General features: G+C 44.8%; 1 protein-coding gene across 1 annotated transcript in view; it reads left to right on the plus strand.

The window, feature by feature from the left end:
* Positions 1 to 19,476, plus strand: part of LOC147700911 (uncharacterized) — a 140,834-nt gene extending 121,358 nt beyond the window's left edge. The window contains exon 5 of the mRNA XM_086929768.1: positions 18,736 to 19,476. Coding sequence (XP_086785894.1) covers positions 18,736 to 18,850 — 115 coding nt within the window. The 3' untranslated portion in view covers positions 18,851 to 19,476. The remainder of the gene's footprint in view (positions 1 to 18,735) is intronic.
* Positions 19,477 to 20,112: the final 636 nt, after the last annotated feature.

Raw genomic sequence — 20,112 nt, forward strand, 5'->3', positions numbered from 1 at the left:
TGGGATGGTGCAGTGAGATAAATAACGGTGATGGATCAAGCCCTGATCTTTGGACTGGGTAAGAGTGGTCTGCTTAATTCAGACACTCTGTTCATCACCACCCCCTTTTCTGAATCGTTTTTGGCCACTATAAGTGTGGCAGGGTATACTCAGACATGAGTCCCTTTCTCACTGCACCATCAGGATTCAAGCAAGCCGGGCCGAAGGCGGCTGAAATGCCAGAAACCGGTCCCCGGTAGCTTGTCTCCTTTCTGGTGAAGAATTGGCTTGGTAGTTTAGTCTGCCCTGTTCCCATGATGCACTGGGCCAGGGACAGACTGATTTGCATATAGCCAGGTTCTGAGCTGGGATGGTGCAGTGAGATAAATAACGGTGATGGATCAAGCCCTGATCTTTGGACTGGGTAAGAGTGGTCTGCTTAATTCAGACACTCTGTTCATCACCACCCCCTTTTCTGAATCGTTTTTGGCCACTATAAGTGTGGCAGGGTATACTCAGACATGAGTCCCTTTCTCACTGCACCATCAGGATTCAAGCAAGCCGGGCCGAAGACGGCTGAAATGCCAGAAACCGGTCCCCGGTAGCTTGTCTCCTTTCTGGTAAAGAATTGGCTTGGTAGTTTAGTCTGCCCTGTTCCCATGATGCACTGGGCCAGGGACAGACTGATTTGCATATAGCCAGGTTCTGAGCTGGGATGGTGCAGTGAGATAAATAACGGTGATGGATCAAGCCCTGATCTTTGGACTGGGTAAGAGTGGTCTGCTTAATTCAGACACTCTGTTCATCACCACCCCCTTTTCTGAATCCTAAATCAACAGAAGCATTCCTTAGCAGAATCAACCTCCCATCGCGGGCAACATTATAGAGAGGATGGAGTTTTTCAAAATGGAGAGATCTGCCAAAGCTGTGAACTTTAAAACAAGAATATGTGGATTGATGACAAAGAAACGTTTTTTATTATTATGCATTTTCCTGTTATTAAGTGCAATGATGTTTTTAATAGGATATGTACTGTTTTCTTTACAAGTGACCTTTGCACCGACTACATCGCCCATACCTCCTCCTACTATCTCTGCACATTGTTTTCAACCCCTTTCTGAACATGAGTCAGCTAGGAGATTAGAGTTTATTAATAACTCCTTCATTCAGCTCTTGCACCAACACCAACTAGTAATGAACACGACTAACTGTTGGGTGTGCCGTCTTATGCCTCACACAACGGATAAAGGTATCCCTTACCTTGTCCTGCCATTCAGTCACAATGGTTCTGTGTGGGCATACAGGACTATGTTCATTTATGCACATGAAGTCTACCCCCTACGTTCTGTAACAGACAATCCTCAGAATAGTGCTGTAGTTAAGGGTATAGTAGATATGATTAAGGAAGATATTTCCTATGAGACTATCCCGAGAGATGAGACGCTAGTATACATAGGATGGAACGTGACCGGATATGGAGCTACTCTGAGTGAGAAACAGCAAGCTAAGAGATCTTCCCCGATTTGGATTGTACCCCATCAGGGTCATCTGTGTCTGCAAGGTACTGGCAAGAATCCCAGAGCTCAGTTAGGGAAGAGTGTCTGTACTGAAACGTATGTTTTTGCATCTCAGACTTCCCCTACGTTTTTAGCAGCTAAGGGCACCTATTTCATCTGTCATGATAGAGCCTATACATGGTTGCCCCCTGACTTTTTGGGCACATGCTTTGTTTCGTTCCTGTTGCCTCCCACCTACACAGCAGCGGCAGATTACCATAAGACTAGGATAGTTAGAGGTGTCTTGAATAATGAAGACACTGCAGGACAAGAATTTGGGGATTTCGCAAAGGGTTTTCTGCCGTTCTGGGGACCGATGGTTAACAGCAGAAACATAAGGCAATTAGCAAGGGTGGTTGAATCCACTGTAATTGAAACTGTTGGTGCCCTTAGTAACTTGACTGCTGAGCTCCAATCGGATCGTCTTATGACCCTTCAGAACAGGGTCGCATTAGATGTCATACTTGCAGACCGAGGTGGGGTATATAAACTGATCCAATCGAGTTGCTGTGTCTTTATTCCAGATAACGCTCCAACAGTGTACCAAGCCATCTCCAAACTGCATAAAATTTCCGAATCTATTCATATGGATAAAGGGGATTGGTTTTTTTATGGGATGGTTCTGGGAACTGATATCCGGCTGGGGATGGAAAATTCTGGTGGTCATTGGGATGGTCTTACCCATTCTTTTCCTGTTCTGTCTGTGCGTGCAGTGCGCTCCTGCAATGTGTGGCCTCTGTGCTACATCATGTGTAAGGAAGCCTGTGTCAAAAGACAAACTAAGTACCAGAATGATGTTACAGCAACATCTCAATGACTTTAGGAATATAGACCTGGACTCAGATTAGCATGAGATTAGGTTAAATTGCCTATGTAAGGGCAAAAGGAGGGTTTGTAGTTCTGAAAATTCTGGACTCGTGCAACAAACTTTGTCATAGCATGACGATTTTTATATCAAAAGACCGATAATGGCTAGTACACCATGTACAAGCATTTGCGTCATATTCGAGTGGCGATTTCACCTCTAAATCGCCATTCTCGTCCTGAACCCTTGGCTTCCATTTTACGCTTGGCAGCCATTTTGTGAGTTGCCCTTCACATAGGCTTGTAACTACAGCTGAATTCGATATCAAAGGATACATACACCTTAATTGACTTTTCTGTGACCTGGGCTAGCTGGAACCATCACCCCAAGCCAAAACCTGTTTGGTCAGTTCTCTCCCAGTGGCCGAACGAGATAGCATCAAAGCACAACAGTCCATAAACTGTTCCCATCGCACACACACCCCCGCCCAAATCTTGCTCACACCTGTCCCTGCTCTTTTCTCTTCTTTTGCTTTATGATGAGGAGGAGCCCGGTTTTATTGAGGGTACACTGATATCTGATGGAAATGTTGGGCCTTGCCGGGTAATTTATTACGAACTGGACACACTGAAATGTGGACTTGTCATCATGACTCTGCTTTCTCTTTGTAGTGAAAATATGTGAATAGCTCACTGTAAATCCAAGAATGTTTGTACTGTAAATCTAAGAATGTTTGCCTGAAGCTTAATATTCTGTATTAAAAGAGAAGCCTGGCTCTGTAATGTTGAGCAGTCTCCTGAGAATATACACACCGTGTTGTTGTACTTCTAGGATGCTTGTTACTTGGTTGCAGCCAATAAATTCGATCTTTGACTTCACCTAGAAGACTCGTGTTTCTGTGGTCTGAATCAGGAAAGTACTCGAGGTCTTTGGGTGTTGCCCCTGACACCGCTGGGTTACCGGATCAGTACCGGTTCTGAAAAACCCAGTACCTCACTATCAATATGTGACCGAAGATCACATTTCTTGCCATTAGCATCATCACTAGGCAAAAAGTTTGTAAATGGTCGCCACATGGATAATATGGCATTCACAGCCTCTAGGGCTGAGAACCACAGGCTAAATGACACAGCTAGGATGGCTTTCTTTGATGCCACACAAAGCACAAAATGAGAAATATTAGCATTTTAGTTCCTGGGCATAACAAAACAGTGCACCAGAATGGACTAAAAAGTCAATAGCATTCTTCATTAACTCTGTAGATTGTAAAGCTGCTTTCAGCATACCATCTAGCAAGTGACAGGGAAGCACCTTAGCTCAGGTATCGATTTTGACAGGCCATCATACAACTTTTTTTTATACGTAGCTGAATTACTGCAAATACAAAAAATATCACTACAATCTTTATTTAACTTGGTAGAAACTTTTTCAGCAGCATTCCAAGTGACACTACGTTCCACGTTTACCAAACCTCTGGTGTCCTGTTTTCACTACTATCTAGGATGCTTGGTGACAACATTCTTTACATTTATACCAGTCACTACACCTTGCATTGGATGTTTAAAGCCTGGGGTGTTTGGCAATTCACTTATATTCAATACTGACTCGCTAGAAAAGGGGACTGATGTATCAAAGGATTTCCCCATTCTCTGTCTGCGGGTGAATGTGATTGTACAATTTGGGAAAGATTCTTTTGAAACCCGCCCTTTTACTTATCAGTTACATCAAATGTAACCAAAATACCATGTATGATTTTGATATTTTCCGATTCTCTACAGTTTTTAAAATAACTAAATAAGACCCAAAACATGCTTCTAAACATTGCATTTTTAGACCAAAGACCACAAAACTGAAAAAAGCAGAAGTAAGAAGAGACAATGTTTTAGTGACATCCTTAAACAACAAAACTCAAGCAGAATAATGCTAGCCCAGTCTTTCTGGCTGCTGCCTTGTACAACAAAGTTATATTGTTTTGGCACCCTTCAGGAAGAAATAAAAATGACTCTTTCTCTTATCTTTTCCTTTCTTTGAATGGCACTTAGTTTGTGGTTGCAAATGTGTTTTTTCAGTGTTTATAATTTTACACCAGTGATGGCTATTTTCCTTTCAGTGGGGTTTCATCGGTAATTATAGGTTTAAACCTAAAACCAGATAGCCTACATATACTAGAGGAGAAATGGGGGAGAGCTTCTTCACCTCCCAAGTCGTGAAGAGATTTCTAGAAAGGGCGAAGAGGATCGCGCCTCCGAACAGAATGCCAGTACCAGCATGGAACCTCAACGTAGTACTGACACAATTGATGAAGGCACCATTCGAGCCCATGCACAAGGTTACACTGCACATGCTCACACTAAAGACGGCCTTCTTAGTAGCTATCTCATCACTACTGGGAGTAAGTGAGTTGCAGGCGCTAACACTTCAAGAACCCTACCTGCAGATACACAGTGATAGGATTGTAATGAGAACAGACCCACACTTCATGCCAAAGGTGGTGTCCCAGTTCCATATTAGCCAGACAATCCAAATACCTAGTTTTTCCAAAAACTAATCACAAGCGCAGAGACAGCGATGCATACACTGGACGCCAGAAGGGCAGTGATGCACTACATAAAAAGAACAAAGGAGTGCAGAAAGACAAAGCAGCTCTTTGTTACCTTCGCAAGCAGTTTCTTGGGATGACCTTCTACCAAGAATACCATTGCACAATGGATTGCACAAACCATACAGCTATGCCACAAACAAGCTGGTCAACAGTTAGAAGGAGCAGCTCATGCTCACTCAACGAGGAGCAACAATTGAGTTTCTAGCTAACACACCAATTCAAGACATTTGCCAAGCTACAACATGGTCTTCAGTGCACATTTTCACGAAGCACTACTGTGTGGATATACAAATGAACAAGGGAGCGCAGGTGGGACAGAAGGTCTTACAGCACATTTTCAGTAACCAGTGCTCAACTTCCTACCAGCCACCACAATAAGGACAAACCGCTACAAAGTCTATACACAGCATAGTGAATCCAGAAAGATTCACCCTGCAAAACGTATAGTTTCTTACCTGTCATGTAGTTTTGCAGCTTGAAGACTTTCTGAATTCACTAGCGAACCCACCCTCCTCCGCCAGAAAGATGAGAAAGGAGGAAGGGGACTAAAGATGAACAAGACTTAAGAAATAAGAGGAAAAACAATTACACAAGAAAAAAAAAAAGGAATCCGAAGATAGTGACCAAAGGTGGGAGCTTCCGCCAGAAGTGCGCCAACGTCACGAAGGACACCAAATGGTGGGATGTCAGCGCCCACCTGTGCCACGAAAAAAAAGAGAAAAGACTACAATTCCGGACCCAACCACTAGATGGCAGAATAATGCACAGAATAGTGAATCCAGAAAGTCTTCAAGCTGCAAAACTACACCGACAGGTAAGAAACTATACGTTTCCTTTAATGTATGCAGTAGCCCCATTCTTCCCATCCTAAAATGGGGCGATGGAACAGGGGATAAGATTTAACAATTTGTGATTGATTTAAGAGAAGTCAACAAAATAGTGATTCCTCAATATCATGTTGTCTCTGGTATTACGACCTTGTTGACATTAATCCCACCTAAAGTCATTGTATTTTCCGCTATCGACCTCAAGAACGCCTTTTTCTCTATTCCTATACATGAAAACAACAGATATCTATTTGGATGTTCATTACGGGCTGCTCATTTAGAATTTGTAGGGCTCCACAGGGATATGCAGAAAGTCCTAGCATTTACTGTCAGGCACTTAAACAACAGGTGGATGAACTTCTTTTGCCACCAGTAGTTACCCTTGTGCAATATTTTGATGACCTTTTGTTGGCAGCAGACACAGTTGAGCATTGTGAAGAGGCCACTCTTTCCCTATTGCATCAGCTTGCTGTTAAGGGACATAAAGTCTATAAGAATTTTATGTTATGTTATGTTATCTACACTTATACCGCGCTCAGCTGCCCCAGCAAAGGGGCGTCCCGGCGCTTTGCAAGGTACAAAATACACAACTCAGTCATTAAGCCAAAAAAATGAAACAACAGCAAAGCAGAATAATACAGGCTAAGCGAATAGAAAAGTCTTGATGGCACGCCTGAACAGCAAGAGGTCATCAAGGGCCCAAATGTAAGGGGGGAGAGAGTTCCACATATTTGCCGCATCTAATAAGCTGCAATATTGTTAGTCTGAGGTCACTTATTTGGGTCACCTCTTATATAAGGAAGGTCGCACTCTGATTAAAGACAGTATCCAAACTGTCCTAAAACTTCCTATTCCAAATACTCAAAAAGAAGTCAGGGCACCTATTGGTATTACTTCCTACTGTGGACAGTGGATCCCGAACTTCTCACTTATCATCAAACCTCTTTTGTCCCTTGTTACTAGAGAATTACCCTCTCCTTTACCATGGACATCTGAATGTCAGGAAGCATATCTGCAGCTTCGTGCCTCCCTTTGTTCTGCTCCAGTGTTAGGCACTCCAGACTATGCTAAGCCTTTCATATTATATATACATGAGGAAGAAAGATGTGCATTGTCAGTGTTGACCCAACCATATGGTAATAAGCATCGTCCCTGTGCTTATTTCTGAGCTGTATTAGACCCAGTGACCAAAAGACTCCCAGGCTGTCTCAGAGCGGTTGCTGCCACAGCCATCACTATACGACAATCTGAGGGGATAGTGTTGAGTAACAAACCTATGGTTATGGTAACACATTCTGTAGATGCACTCCTGAATCAGACTAAGACACAACATTTGACTAGCGCTAGACTCACAGGATTCAAACTTACGCTTTTGGCACCCCACACCACACTTAAGAGATGTTTGACATTGAACCCAGCTACATTTTTACCTTTGCCCGCTGAACAAGCTCATGATTTACACAACTGTATTTTCCAAACAGAAGAACAAACTAAAGGAAGAATAGATGTTAAAGATACACCTTTGTTAGATCCTGAGGGGGAATTATGGGTGCATGGTTCTTGTTTAAGATTACCTGATGGCACCACCTCTGCATCCTATGCCATAACCACATTACAGACAGTGGTGGAAACAGCCTGTATCCCACAAAAATCTGCCCAAGCTGCTGACCTCATTGCCCTTTTGATGGCTTGCAAACTCAGTCAGGGAGTATCAGTAAATATTTATACGGACAGCCAGTATGCATTTGGTGTGGCACGCAATTTTGGCAGGCTTTGGAAGGAACAGGGATTCCTAACCTCCCATGCTTCTAAAATACAACACGGTGAATTGCACGAGATACTGCAAGTGCACTCACGAGTAAAATGTATTTGTTACGATCACAAGCTGAAAGATGGAAAAACATGTATACAGAGATTAAGGATATACAGCAGTCAGCCACTGAACAAGAAAGGGCAGAATGGCAAAAGGAAGAAGAGTTAGATGATGAGGGATGTTGGAGGTCAAAAGATATGTCAAAATTGAAGTTGCCCTATGCCTATTTATGTATGATATGTCTGCAACACAATCCCGGGAAGGGAGTATCAACCCCTACTGATGGATTTTCCCCACCTCAGGTTCCCTTCGAAGCACTCCAAATGGACTACATCCAGTTAGAACGCTGTAACAATTTAAAGTATGTACTAGTAGTGGTTTGTGCCTTTAGTAAGTGGGTAGAAGCTTATTACACCAAAGACAATACAGCCTTGACAACAGCTAAAATTTTGTTAAAGGAGTTTTTTCCCCGTTACCTATGGAGTGACATACGGCCCCCACTTCACCTCCCAGAGAATAGAGTACATACTGAAGGGTTTAGTGGTAAAACAGAAATGTCATGCTGCTAATTATCTGGCAGTGGGTCTAGTAGAGAGGTACAATGCCACATTGAAGTTGAAACTAGCAAAGATACAAGCAACAATGGGCCTTAATTGGCCAGATGCCTTGCCTCTAGCATTGGTATCTATTCGTTACATTCCACATAGTATGATTGAACTTTCTCCTTACGAGATCGTCTTTGATAGGCCTATGAATGTATGGGGACTTCCAAGGCCAAATATAATTAAAGCAATACAGAACCCTGTTTTGAGTGATTACCTTAAAAACTTGACAGAAAAAATGTTTGATTCATTAGCAGGTGCATGAAGCTATACCAGACAAATCAGAGGGTCCGGCTCCAGGTCTCCAACTCAGTGATTTTTGCGCCTGAAGAACTTTCAACGTTCTAAGAATTTGGAGCCTGGCTGGAAGAATCCAGAGCAGATCCTGCTTGCGACTCGAACTGCTGTCCGTGTCACCAACAGACGCCATTAAATAAATGCCGCTCACTGCAAGCGAATCCCAGCAAGTGTTCTCCAGCCGGAAGGCAGAAATGATCTGAAAGATATCTTACGGACTCAGAAAAGTGTTGCTCCTCTGAACGAAGACACTTTTGTTTCCTGATCAAACTACGCCTTCAGCAACAAGGTACGATTTAAGACCAAGGAAGGGAAGGAGCAGATAGAGATACCGGAGGACCTGTTTTCAATTAGTGGAACGGTTCGGCTGTGGCACGGTAGGATCACAGAATCGGCTGAATTAGGTTCAGAGGGGATTGTGATACATGTTCAGTGTTGCCTGGATCTCTCTCCGACCTGTGGTTGTATCGATACAGAGAAGGCGAGATGCAGAAATTGGGATCTAAGTTGCGAAGCAATGATTAGACTCTGTGTATTGTGACTCTGATAATATTGTTGATAACACTGGCAGCAGTTCCTTGGACAATGGAGGGCGTGATTCCGGCTCGAACCCTATTGCCCGCTACTACTCCTGTCCCCACGGAACATTATTACTTCACTCTTCCTTATCATAAGAAACACCGGATGTCCTATCCCAATAACACTTTCAACCAAATTTGACATTATACTCCTATTGCTACGAACACTACCAATTGCTGGGTATGTAGAATGATGCCAGCCCATCGAAAAAAGGGAGGAACACCTTTCATTCCCTTGCCATTTTCACATAATGGCTCTTGTAGAGCCTGGTTTGCATTGTTATGGGCCTCTGATATTAGTCAAATTGTTTTTGCTGATGTAGGAGGATTATTGCTAAATTAAATAAAGTCTGCTATCCTGATGATGAATTTTCTTCAGTATCCCAAGTTCTTTGTTGGATAGATTTCTTTGTTTGGGTTTCTTGGAGAAAATGAGCTTGAGTATATCCTGCTTAATGAGGTTTTCAAAAATATCTAAGCACTTATGACTAATAGGTGCCATATAAGAACTTGTGGGTCGTAGTCCACAAGGTAAATCTTCATCAACATCTGGTTGAATTTTTTTCACTTTTTTGTGTCTTTTCAGGGTGAACATTTTCTTGGTTGTGCAAGGCCTGCATCCTAGCCACAGGAGCCCAGTCTCTTCTACTCTGGAACAAGTTCCCATCAGTAGTGGCCAACAGCAATTCCTTAGTCGTCACTAGAAGTTCTGCACTCTACAATACTATTGCAGCATATCAGTGAGGCATTCATTGGAGTTGGTGACATTCCAGGGCACACCAACATCACAGTTTCTCATAATGAAATAATCAAGCATAATTTAGGGTGTTGGAGTAACAACCTTGGTGTCCAGGCTCCAGTATTTTGTTGTTCTACTGGGAGTTTGAATTCATGTGAAGTAGGCAAAGGCCTTGCAGCACTCCTGGATTTACAAGCCTTCCAATAGGTCTCACAGACTCCGTGCAGCCAGACTTAGCCTTTTCTCCCTCGAGTGTGTGTACCGAGTGGAACAAGAAAGCAAATTAGTTAGTGTGACACGTTCACTTGGGGACTAGCTAGTCACTTCACACCTCAGCATAGATGTTCAGAAGAGAGACATATTGGGGTATCAAGTTTCTTGGTGTGCTGACGTGTCACATAGAACATACCTAACCTTGTGGTGTGCGGCTGGACCATCACCAGGTTGGTATTTAGCAGCTGCAAATATGCAGCTAATGCCATAATTGTTATCATTGTTGACCAATAGGCTACATCAAATATTGCCATGTGTTTATAAATCAGCACACATGCAATTATTTAAAGGATGTAGTATGCAAATGAACAGACAAAGGGCACTCACTTTTCTTCACTCCACGTGGTAGGTATTTATTTATTTATTTAGAAACTTGTAAAGCGCTCAGCTACCCCCGACGGGGGTGTCACGGCGCTGAAAACATGTGATGGCCAGAGAGGTTCAGCTGGAAAGGTTCGATGAGGCTAGATCAGAGAAAAGAGCTAGATCTTGAGGTTCCTTCGAAACAGAGGCTCTGATGTCAGGAATCTGAGTTCCAACTGTAGTAGATTCCACAATCTAGAGGTGGCCACGGCAAAAGCCCTACCACCCGTACGTGCCAGACGGAATCGTGGGCAAAACATAAGGCGAAGATGGTTGGATCTAAGATCCCGCGTCGCATGTGTCAACCTGAGTCTATGCCTTAAGTATGCTGGACCTCGGCCATTGAGAGCTCTAAAGGCGAGGACCAAAGCCTTGAACTGAATGCGGTATCTCACTGGTAGCGAGTGCAGTTTGGCCAAATAAGGTGAGATCGAGTGGCAATAAGGAATGTTACAAATCAGCCTGGCCGCCGAATTCTGCACTGTTTGCAAACCGTTAATGAGATACGCCGGGGTTCCGACATACAAACTATTTGCGTAGTCCAGATGGGACGTTATTAGGGCATGGACTATTGTTCTGCGGGACTCAAGTGGCAGAAAAGGGTTGATTTTTTTTATCATTCTGAGTTTTCCAAAGCAGGATGACAAAACTTTATTAGTTTGAGTTTTGCAGGAAAGAGCTGTGTCAAATTGGAAGCCCAGATTGCGGGCAGCTTGAACTGGCGCCGGGGGGGGGATTAAGTTCAGATGGCCACCAAATGTTGGAGGGGATAGAAGATTTCTGGTTAAAAAACAAGACCTCCGTCTTATCAGTGTTCAATTTTAAGTTGTTGGCAGACATCCAGGAGGTGATGTTTACCAGGCAGTGGCGAAAATTAGCCAAAGAGCTTTCAGTGTGATCTTTAAAAGAAAACACAAGCTGAGTGTCATCAGCGTAAAAGATCACTCTGACGCCCCAAGATTCAACCACTTTCGCCAGCGGCATCAGGTACACATTGAATAAGAGGGGGCTAAGAGCAGATCCCTGCGGAACACCCCATATATAATGTTTCTCCGTTGAAACAAAAGGTCCAAGGGAGACCTGTTGGAATCTGCCCGTCAAAAATGATTTCACCCAGGCCAGCGGGATCCCTCCAATACCCACCTCATGAAGGTGATTCAGCAAGATGTCATGCGAGATGGCGTCGAATGCTGCGGATAGGTCGAGGAGGACCAACATGGCCTCCTCTCCCCTATCCACACATTCGCGAATTGACTCAGACACTTCCAGCAGGGCTGATTCAGTGCTGAAGTCAGGCCTGAATCCTGACTGGGTGTCATGAAGCAGCTGGTTAGTTTCTAAGTATTCAGACAATTACTCTTGTACCGCCTTCTCCAACACTTTTGCTGGCTTGGGGAGAAGTGAGATGGGCCGGTAGTTGCTAAAACATAATGGGTCAGCACCCGTTTTTTTCCAAGATTGGTAACAGCAGCACATGTTTCCACAAGGAGGGAAAAAGGCCCGATTGCAGGTAGGAGTTCCAAATTTCTAACAGAGGTTTAATCAGTAGCGGAGCTATATCATTCAGAATCTGAGCCGGGGCGGGATCGAGCGGGGATCCATATGACCGGGCCCATGAACGCTCCAGTTTTTTGCATCTACTTCTATTTTCCCTTAGTATCGTTGTGAACCATGGGGCAGAGGGTTTAGATCTTAAAGAGGTATGGTTCTGCATAGGAGCGATTTGCTCAATGGCAGCAGAGAGATCTTTATTAAAAGTAGATACTACTGCATTAAGATCAGCAGCAAATGGGTCAGATCTGCTCCTAAATATTTGCTACAAGGCCGTTCAAGTGACCTTGTGCCATTTTCTGCCCTGTTCTCTGATGGTAGATTCCATCTAAGGCGGCCTGGGTATAGACACTACAAACGGAATCAGGTAGTGGTCAGACCACGTGAGAGGCATAGGGGGAAGAACATTAAGGTCAAGCCAATTGGAGAAAATTAAATCGAGGGTGTGTCCTGCAGAGTGTCTAGGACCACTGACCCATTGGGTCAGATTCAAGCCTTGCATGGAGTCTAAAAGATTTTTAGCACGTGCACAGTCATGTACATCAACATGATGATTAAAATCCCCTAGTACAGTAAAGTGAGGGTGCTTGAGGGACAAATCTGCAATGGCCGCCAATAATGAGGCAATTGCAGGCTGGGGGGTACTCGGGGGACTGTATACCAGGGCACCTGAAAATATGGCAGTGGAGGCATCTGAGATGGAAAAATAGAGTGCCTCTATAGGCCCTAAATTGGGGATTTTCCTAGAAGTGATAGTTAAATGATTCTGTAAGATGACAGCAATTCCACCACCGGACTTCACTCCCTCGCGACTTATACCTATTAGGCGATAGCCCGGACGCCTGGCCGGGGCAATATCTGGACTCGAGGAGTCCTTAATCCACGTCTCTGTGAGAAAGAGTAAATCCCAGGACGTCGATGAGAGCAGCAGCCATATGTCACTTGAGTGACACGGTAGAGAGCGGCAGTTCAATAAGCCGGCTGTGTAGGATCGTATTGGAGTGGGAGGAGCATTTGTAGGGGATTGGGGGAGTATTTTATTAATGGTTAAAGAGAAGGTACATTGATTACATTTAAAATTGGGGTGGCTAGGCGAAGCAAGATTGCACCGTACCTGAGGAATGCAAGCTCCCTTGTTCAAGGCCATCAGCTGGAATCTGGACCAGGATTGCCTCTGAGTGGAATGGAAACAGGCAGCGTGACTGGCCCTAGGCACGGAGCTGGCGCGGACGGGCACAGATGGGCTCGCCTTTGGCGCGCCGCCGGCGCGTCCCCTGCACCCGTCCGCTGTGCTTCCGATGCCAGGGAACCATTTATGCCTGTGGGGCGGGAGGGGCCGAGCACTAGACCGCTCGCCAGCTCCTCGCCTCACTCAAGATGGCACCCGAAGTAGTCGACCCCCAAGCAGTACCTAATCGTCTGCAATGGGGGCGATAGCACTTCGAGGAGGACAATGGGGGTTCCGAACAGGTAAATACAAGCGCAGAGTGCGTGAAAGACTGATTTTAAAAATTTAGCAAAGTCAGGCTAAAAACGAGTGCAAGTGCAAGTTAAAAATAAAGGAAAATAAATCACAATCTCTTCACACGCTAGCACAGGGTCCCGGCTTCCGCCTCAAGACCTTCACATTCAGCTGTTAATCGTTGAATGTGGGAATTTCACCGAGTTTTTATGCCTGTGGGGCGGGAGGGGCCGAGCACTAGACCGCTCGCCAGCTCCTCGCCTCACTCAAGATGGCGCCCGAAGTAGTCGACCCCAAGCAGTACCTAATCGTCTGCAATGGGGGCGATAGCGCTTCGAGGAGGACAATGGGGGTTCCGAACAGGTAAATACAAGCGCAGAGTGCGCGAAAGACTGATTTTAAAATTTTAGCAAAGTCATACAAAGCTAACAGCTACAAAGACTCAGGCAAGAGAAAACCCCTCTTGCATGTTAACTCTACATATGCAGAGCGGTTCCTGTGCTCAAGTTGTACAAAATAAAATAAAAAATAAGTACCAGGGACGTCGTCGGGTGGCCACTTTGGCTTGCACAACTCATTGCACCTGCTAATGCTACCAAAACAACCACTGACCACCATAGTCTGACAAAAGAAACCATTCTGACTATTTCATGCCCCCAGAACTATTACAATGGCTTTGGCAGCAGGTAATGATCATTTTATGTGTATTTAATTAATAAACAGCTGATGTTGTTCTTATTTGTAAATGAGACAAATCGTGCCACCGCGTGGCAGACTGTCATAAGTGTCAGTGCTGAGCACCTCAAATTAAGTACTGGTGAAGCCAAAACAGTTGCTGCCTTCACCAGTGTTAGGATACACTAGATTACAGTATTACACATAGGCAGTCTCAATGGATGAGAAACGTACAGATGGCAAAAGACAATACCGAACACAAAACCGAAGTACATAGGACAACATTATACAATCCAGGTTAGGCCAACCTGTCAAAGTTGACCGGCCCAGACATTACTAATGCTCACCTCTTTTGGCGGTACTGAGCATTTGTAATCATTTACCGAAAATCATCCTACATGTAGATGCATGTGTTGGGCCACCTGATATCACATTTCAGAGACAAACCACCTGAATAGTGACTTCAGGAATATGAAATCATTGTATGCGTTTTGTATATTTTTGTATTTCCTTACCAGTATGCTCACCACTCCCTTCCCTCAGATGCATCAACTTTTCTCTGGGTTAGCAATTTTGGTGTTTTAAGGAGCCTAAGACTTTATACAGTAAACTGCTTACCATGTACCTTTTTACTGGCATTCAACCCTTATGGATGAGACTCACTCCATATTATAGAATTTGCCGGTCTGTGATGTACTGGAGAAGGCAGTTGGTTCTTTGCTAGGAGAAACAACAAATTCACACTGTAGGAAGAGGGTGGAAAGAATGAATGGTTCTTTAGCAATGCAACGTGTTATTTATGCATTACTTTTTATCCAAATTGCTTTTATTTGGAGATAATAATTGTAGAGAAATTCAACTGGTGCCCATTTAATCAACTCTTAAGTTGAGATCCTGAGTTGACAATGCCACGACAAGCTACAGAGCGTGTGGCACACACGTGCACGTTTCTTTAACACTCTGCTTAATATTAACACTGTTAATACATCTGTGCGGAGTACCAAATGCTAGAAAAAGAGGTACATGGGATCCCTCTCACACTCCTATCTAGGCGACCCCACATAATGATGGGTCGGTAAAAAGGCTCACCTTTTTGAAGCTACGTTGCTTTTATTCTAACTTGTTCTTCTGTAAACGTATTTAGGATCTTGGGGAGTGCTGAGGGCTTTACATATGCTTAGCAGTTGGTATACAATTTACTTAATTAATCCTTCACTGCTATGGCCTGCAGGTCACTTACTTTAATCTGTAAAAACCCCTCTTCTTTTTATTGCTCCAAGAGCCGGACCAATAAAATGAGTAACAGTAACACCTGGTGTTTGCAGCAATACTGATCAACAAAACTCACTAGGCACTATGTTAACGCTGTGATCAATCTTGTTCTTCATTCCCGCAAGTCCCTCCCACTGAGGTAGTCCTATAATTAATATTGAAGGGTCGTTTTGCGACAGGAGCCTGCTTTGTAACAAGAAATAAGGCTCAGAAAAGTCCAATTTAAAACCGGAATAGACCTTAGACTAACTTACTTAGTGCTCTGCAGCCCAGAGCCCGAGTATGTAAAAGCAAGTATGCAGGTTTAAGTGCCTTTTTCCTAAACGTAACGCTCATCCTGAAAGCTGGTTTATTCTACTGTCACAGTTAGTTAGATATGCTGCAGTATCAGAACACTACGCTTACAAAGCCACAATTAGGAGAAGGAGCGTCACTTGAGGTCTGCAAGATTAGGTCCCACTTAACGACTGCAGTGCCAAGTTTCCTGTGCGGACTATCTGCATGGAACAGTTTTCCTTAAAGGGTTCTGAGGTTACCTTAGGCATATATCATGGAATGCTCAGATTCAGTGCGTTCAGAGCAGTTAATCCTCACACTAATTTACTCCTCCAATTATGTCACAAGGAGTTTTCCATTAAATATACACCTCCGCTCATATCAAGCGGAAAATGGGGCATATGCATAATTGCCCATGTTGCTGGCTGCTGGAGATGGTTTACCCTTCGGGTAGAAGGATCAGTTATGGTATGCCTAAGTTAAATAAATACTCATTCAATCCTGAATCCTACTTGTCACATTCTCTGTGCTTCAAAGACAGAAGTCAATTGCGGGGATAGGCTGCTGACAAATTCCTGTTTAATTCATTTATATATTTAACACGTAGATGGGTGGTAAAGAAATAGAATAGCTGTGGGTGACCTGGGCCCACAGCAGTCAGGAAAGCAAGAAAGAAAGCGCATTTCTGGTAATTCTGAAATATGATAGAAGCTACGTTTCTAATACGGTCAAAACAAATCAAGACGCTGTACTTGGATGCACAAATACAAACTTTAACGCATCAAGTAGTCCACTATAATAGTAGCACTAAAACTGTGTTTGTGCACATTTTTGTGGCTATTTCTATGGAAGTGGTCCCTCATGAACAGAGTGTGGGCCACATGATGTTTCAGTTAGGTTTGCCTGCCACAGACTAGGCAGTGGGGAAGTTGCCTTTCACAGTGGCTCAGGAGACAAATTCTGTCAAACTTATGAGAACACATTGGGCATTCCCATTTTAAGAAGGTGCAGGTACATTTTTACATATGTTTTACTCCATGTTATCACCATCCAAAAGCATTGGCATCTTTTGTCGGCACTCTGGTATACCTTTACCAGAGGTCTGGCTATGAGCTACATACACTAGGATGGGGACACCCTCATGGTGACACAGCATCTGAAGATCGCAGTCAGACTGATGGGTTTTGTAGGCAGTAAGGACACGTAGCAGAATATTTGGAGTACATTTAGGGGACTGCCAGCCTCACCACTGTTTTTATATCCACCTTTGTCTTGGTTTAGGTGGGAGAGGATCACTGGGCGTCCTCTACCCTGTCTCCGCCCAATGACCTTCTCTGAGTGGCAGCAAGGACCAGTGTGGAGCGGACCCCTAGTTCTCAAGAAGACCTTGGTTAAATAGGGTGTGGCCTTAGTAGTGCAAACACCACAGGGTACTCCAATAGGGCCGGGGTACATCAGAGGTGAATAGGGACTTGGTCCGGCTAGCAGGACTGGTAACTGGAGGAAGTTATGGAGCCTGCCAAGAGGCGGAGGGGGGCATCATAATCATGCCGGCGGAGCCTGACCCTGCACCGGCACCATTGTGGCGGTCCCATTCTGCCTGCTAGACTGGCGTGCGGACTGCAACCAGCAAAAAAGTGGCGGATGGAAAATCTCACCACCGCAATCGTCACCGTCATGCTGATGGGACCGGCGATTGCCGGCGGATGTCCGCCAGCGGTCCGACGGTTGCTACTGCCGGCCCGGCTGCGGCAATCCGTCCGCCATCCTATTAGACCCCAAAGTGCTTAGCTCGCAGATGCCAAACCCCTTACTGGTTTCGGAGGAGGAGGCCCAACACACTGATTAATGAAAGCACAGTGCTTTTAGTTCCTCTGGAGGTGGCACTAGCAGAAGAGGTGGTGAGCGGGGTATTGTGAGACACTGGCCTACCTCTAGATTTATTTCATATTTGAAGCCAGACCTGGTTAGTAGAAATAATAAGAGGACTGCGGTAGCCTCACGCCACGAATGTAGATGGCATACTGCAAGCTTATATGAACAAGGTGTTCTGTTCATGATCATGAACTGCTTTGCTGGATGATGATTTGGTGGGTGGGGGACAGTGCGGGGGTTACAGGCGTTGGGAAGGAGAATGAGCCTCATGTGACGGTGTGGGAAGGTAATGGAAAGGCTCTTCCTAAGGTGTTCAGTGGCCCAGTGAAATCGCCTGTCCTTATGAAAAGGGCTTTGATTGAGCATGACAAAGTGTTACTTGTTTTGAGTGGGGATAGAAATGACCAAGTGCGGTTTGGACCATCTTCAGTGGAGCTGGGCCCAGGACGAAGGGCAGAGGGTTTTGGCAGTGTAAGGGCAGCTGCGTGTGGGTGGAGATGCACAGCCAAGTGGACAGGGAGACCCATCTACAGGGGTGAGTTGCCAGCTGATCAGGCGGGAATAGTAGGTATTGACAGCATGAGTGAAAGATTGTAAAAATGCCTCATTTACCGAGTGAGTGAGTGGGTCTCCTGAGCATGTGACACTGAAAGGTCCTCCAAGACCTACATTGGACTCCCTGACTTGTCATTCATGCTCACTCACAAAGAGCTGTTGGCTATTTTAGACCTCAATCTGTGTTGCTGCCCAATGCTCCTGTGTTTTGAATGTGGGGCTTACTAGGCTGACCCATCGTAAATCGTTGTTTCCCCTTAAGGGACTCACACTTCACTCTTCCAACATTCTCTATTGAATGAATCCCCTTATGATGGCTTGATTTTCAAATAGGTGTACACTAACTGCCCCCCGCTGCACAATTTTGTGTGTGAAACCAAAAGGTTTGTAGACTGAGGCTTGTTTCGCAGGAAGCCCACGTCACTTCGACACTTGCAGTTGCCAGCAGTCCACTCCATCATTGAGCCAGTGTCTGCTCAGCTAAGCTTCCATTCCCAGGCGGGTGAAGTTGTAGAATAGTTCTCCATTTAAATAGTATTTGAAAGTATTACTGATGTATAAGACTTTGGTAACATTTGTTCATTTCCTAATGAAAACTTCTGAAAAGCTCTGAAACTATTTTTTTCTTGTTGCAGGTTCACAGTAAGCGATACCTCTCAATGTGCATACTTAAGTTATGACAAAGTCAAAAGTTTGGAATGCGATATCTTAAACAAATGGATCTGCACCAAAGTGACCATATTTGAATGAGGGCGGTCGCGCTATGGTCAGAAGTGTTCCTGAGGCGCCACTGACCTTGTTCTGCTGAACCCGCTGCCATTTACATCCTGGTGGGACTCAGTTTCCCAGGGTGCAACACCAAGCCAACGGAGAGCAATTATTCACAGTTACCGAGGGGGAAGGCGTGACCATCGCGCTATAAAGTGATGCCTCGTCCCCCGTGGCGCGGATGCGCCCAGGACAAGGGCGGTCCTTTCCTTGCCCATCATTGACAGGAAGAGACAGGGAAGGGCCACCCCTCTGACATTTTGACTGTGAGCTGTGCCATCGAACTTTGTAACCTGTCAAGATTTTGTGGGAGACTGCTCTGCAACGACTGTGGAAGCTAAGCATCTGCTACTTTAGCCCTTGCTCCTGTCCTTCCATACTTTCGGACTGAACAACTCATTTTTGCCACGGGCTTTGGCCAGCCCGCAAGAGCCCAGAGGATGTTGGGCTGGGCCCTCCCTACTGGTTTTGCTCTCTAGGCAAGTGCGAACATTAAGACTTTTCTCTGTTACGGACAATGTGTAAGACTTTGTATTCCCATGATATTGGGATATCGGGTATATGCAAAAATTCATTAATATTTAATATAAATGAGGGGAGGTTCTAGCAACATAAGTCTATAGTACATTTTTTCATTATATATTGTACGACCGAGGTTTAGTTGAATTTTTCTAGATTATTGCCTAAAAATAATGGTGTCATTTGTGGTAAAGCAGAGAGGATTTAGTTGCTTTTACATTGGACTAGGCAGGGTGAATAATATGGGGAAAAGAAAGTCTACAGCTAGTCATTCTGTGAAACCTCCTAGTAAGCCCAAAAATACATAACTAACTTTACTTAATTATCACACCAGGGCTGTTGGCGCCATAGAAAAACAGATCTCCTCGCAGCGCGCTGACTAACATTGTGTCTGCTCAACCCCTGAGGCGGAAGCCGGGGGCTCTATCTGCTTTCTCTATTTTAAAAATTATCGAGTGTATTTGTGTATGATTTGCGTCGCTGGCTACAAGTAGACTACTTACTTGTGGTGCATTTTTAAATTAGTCGGGGGAGCGCTCACACTCTCCACCCGGATCCCCAGTGCAGCCGATTAGGCGCTGACCTAGAGGGACCGGGACAGGGGTCACAGCCGCCATCTTGAGAGGACGAGGGGTTGCAGTCTAGCTGCAGGACGCCTCCCACCCTCCTCAACACTGTCAAAAAATCACATGTCCTCCCGTCCGCGCAGCGGGCGCGCCGGTGGC

Source organism: Lissotriton vulgaris, chromosome 7 (assembly GCF_964263255.1).
Source record: "Lissotriton vulgaris chromosome 7, aLisVul1.2, whole genome shotgun sequence".
NCBI classification, from domain to species: Eukaryota; Metazoa; Chordata; class Amphibia; order Caudata; family Salamandridae; genus Lissotriton; species Lissotriton vulgaris.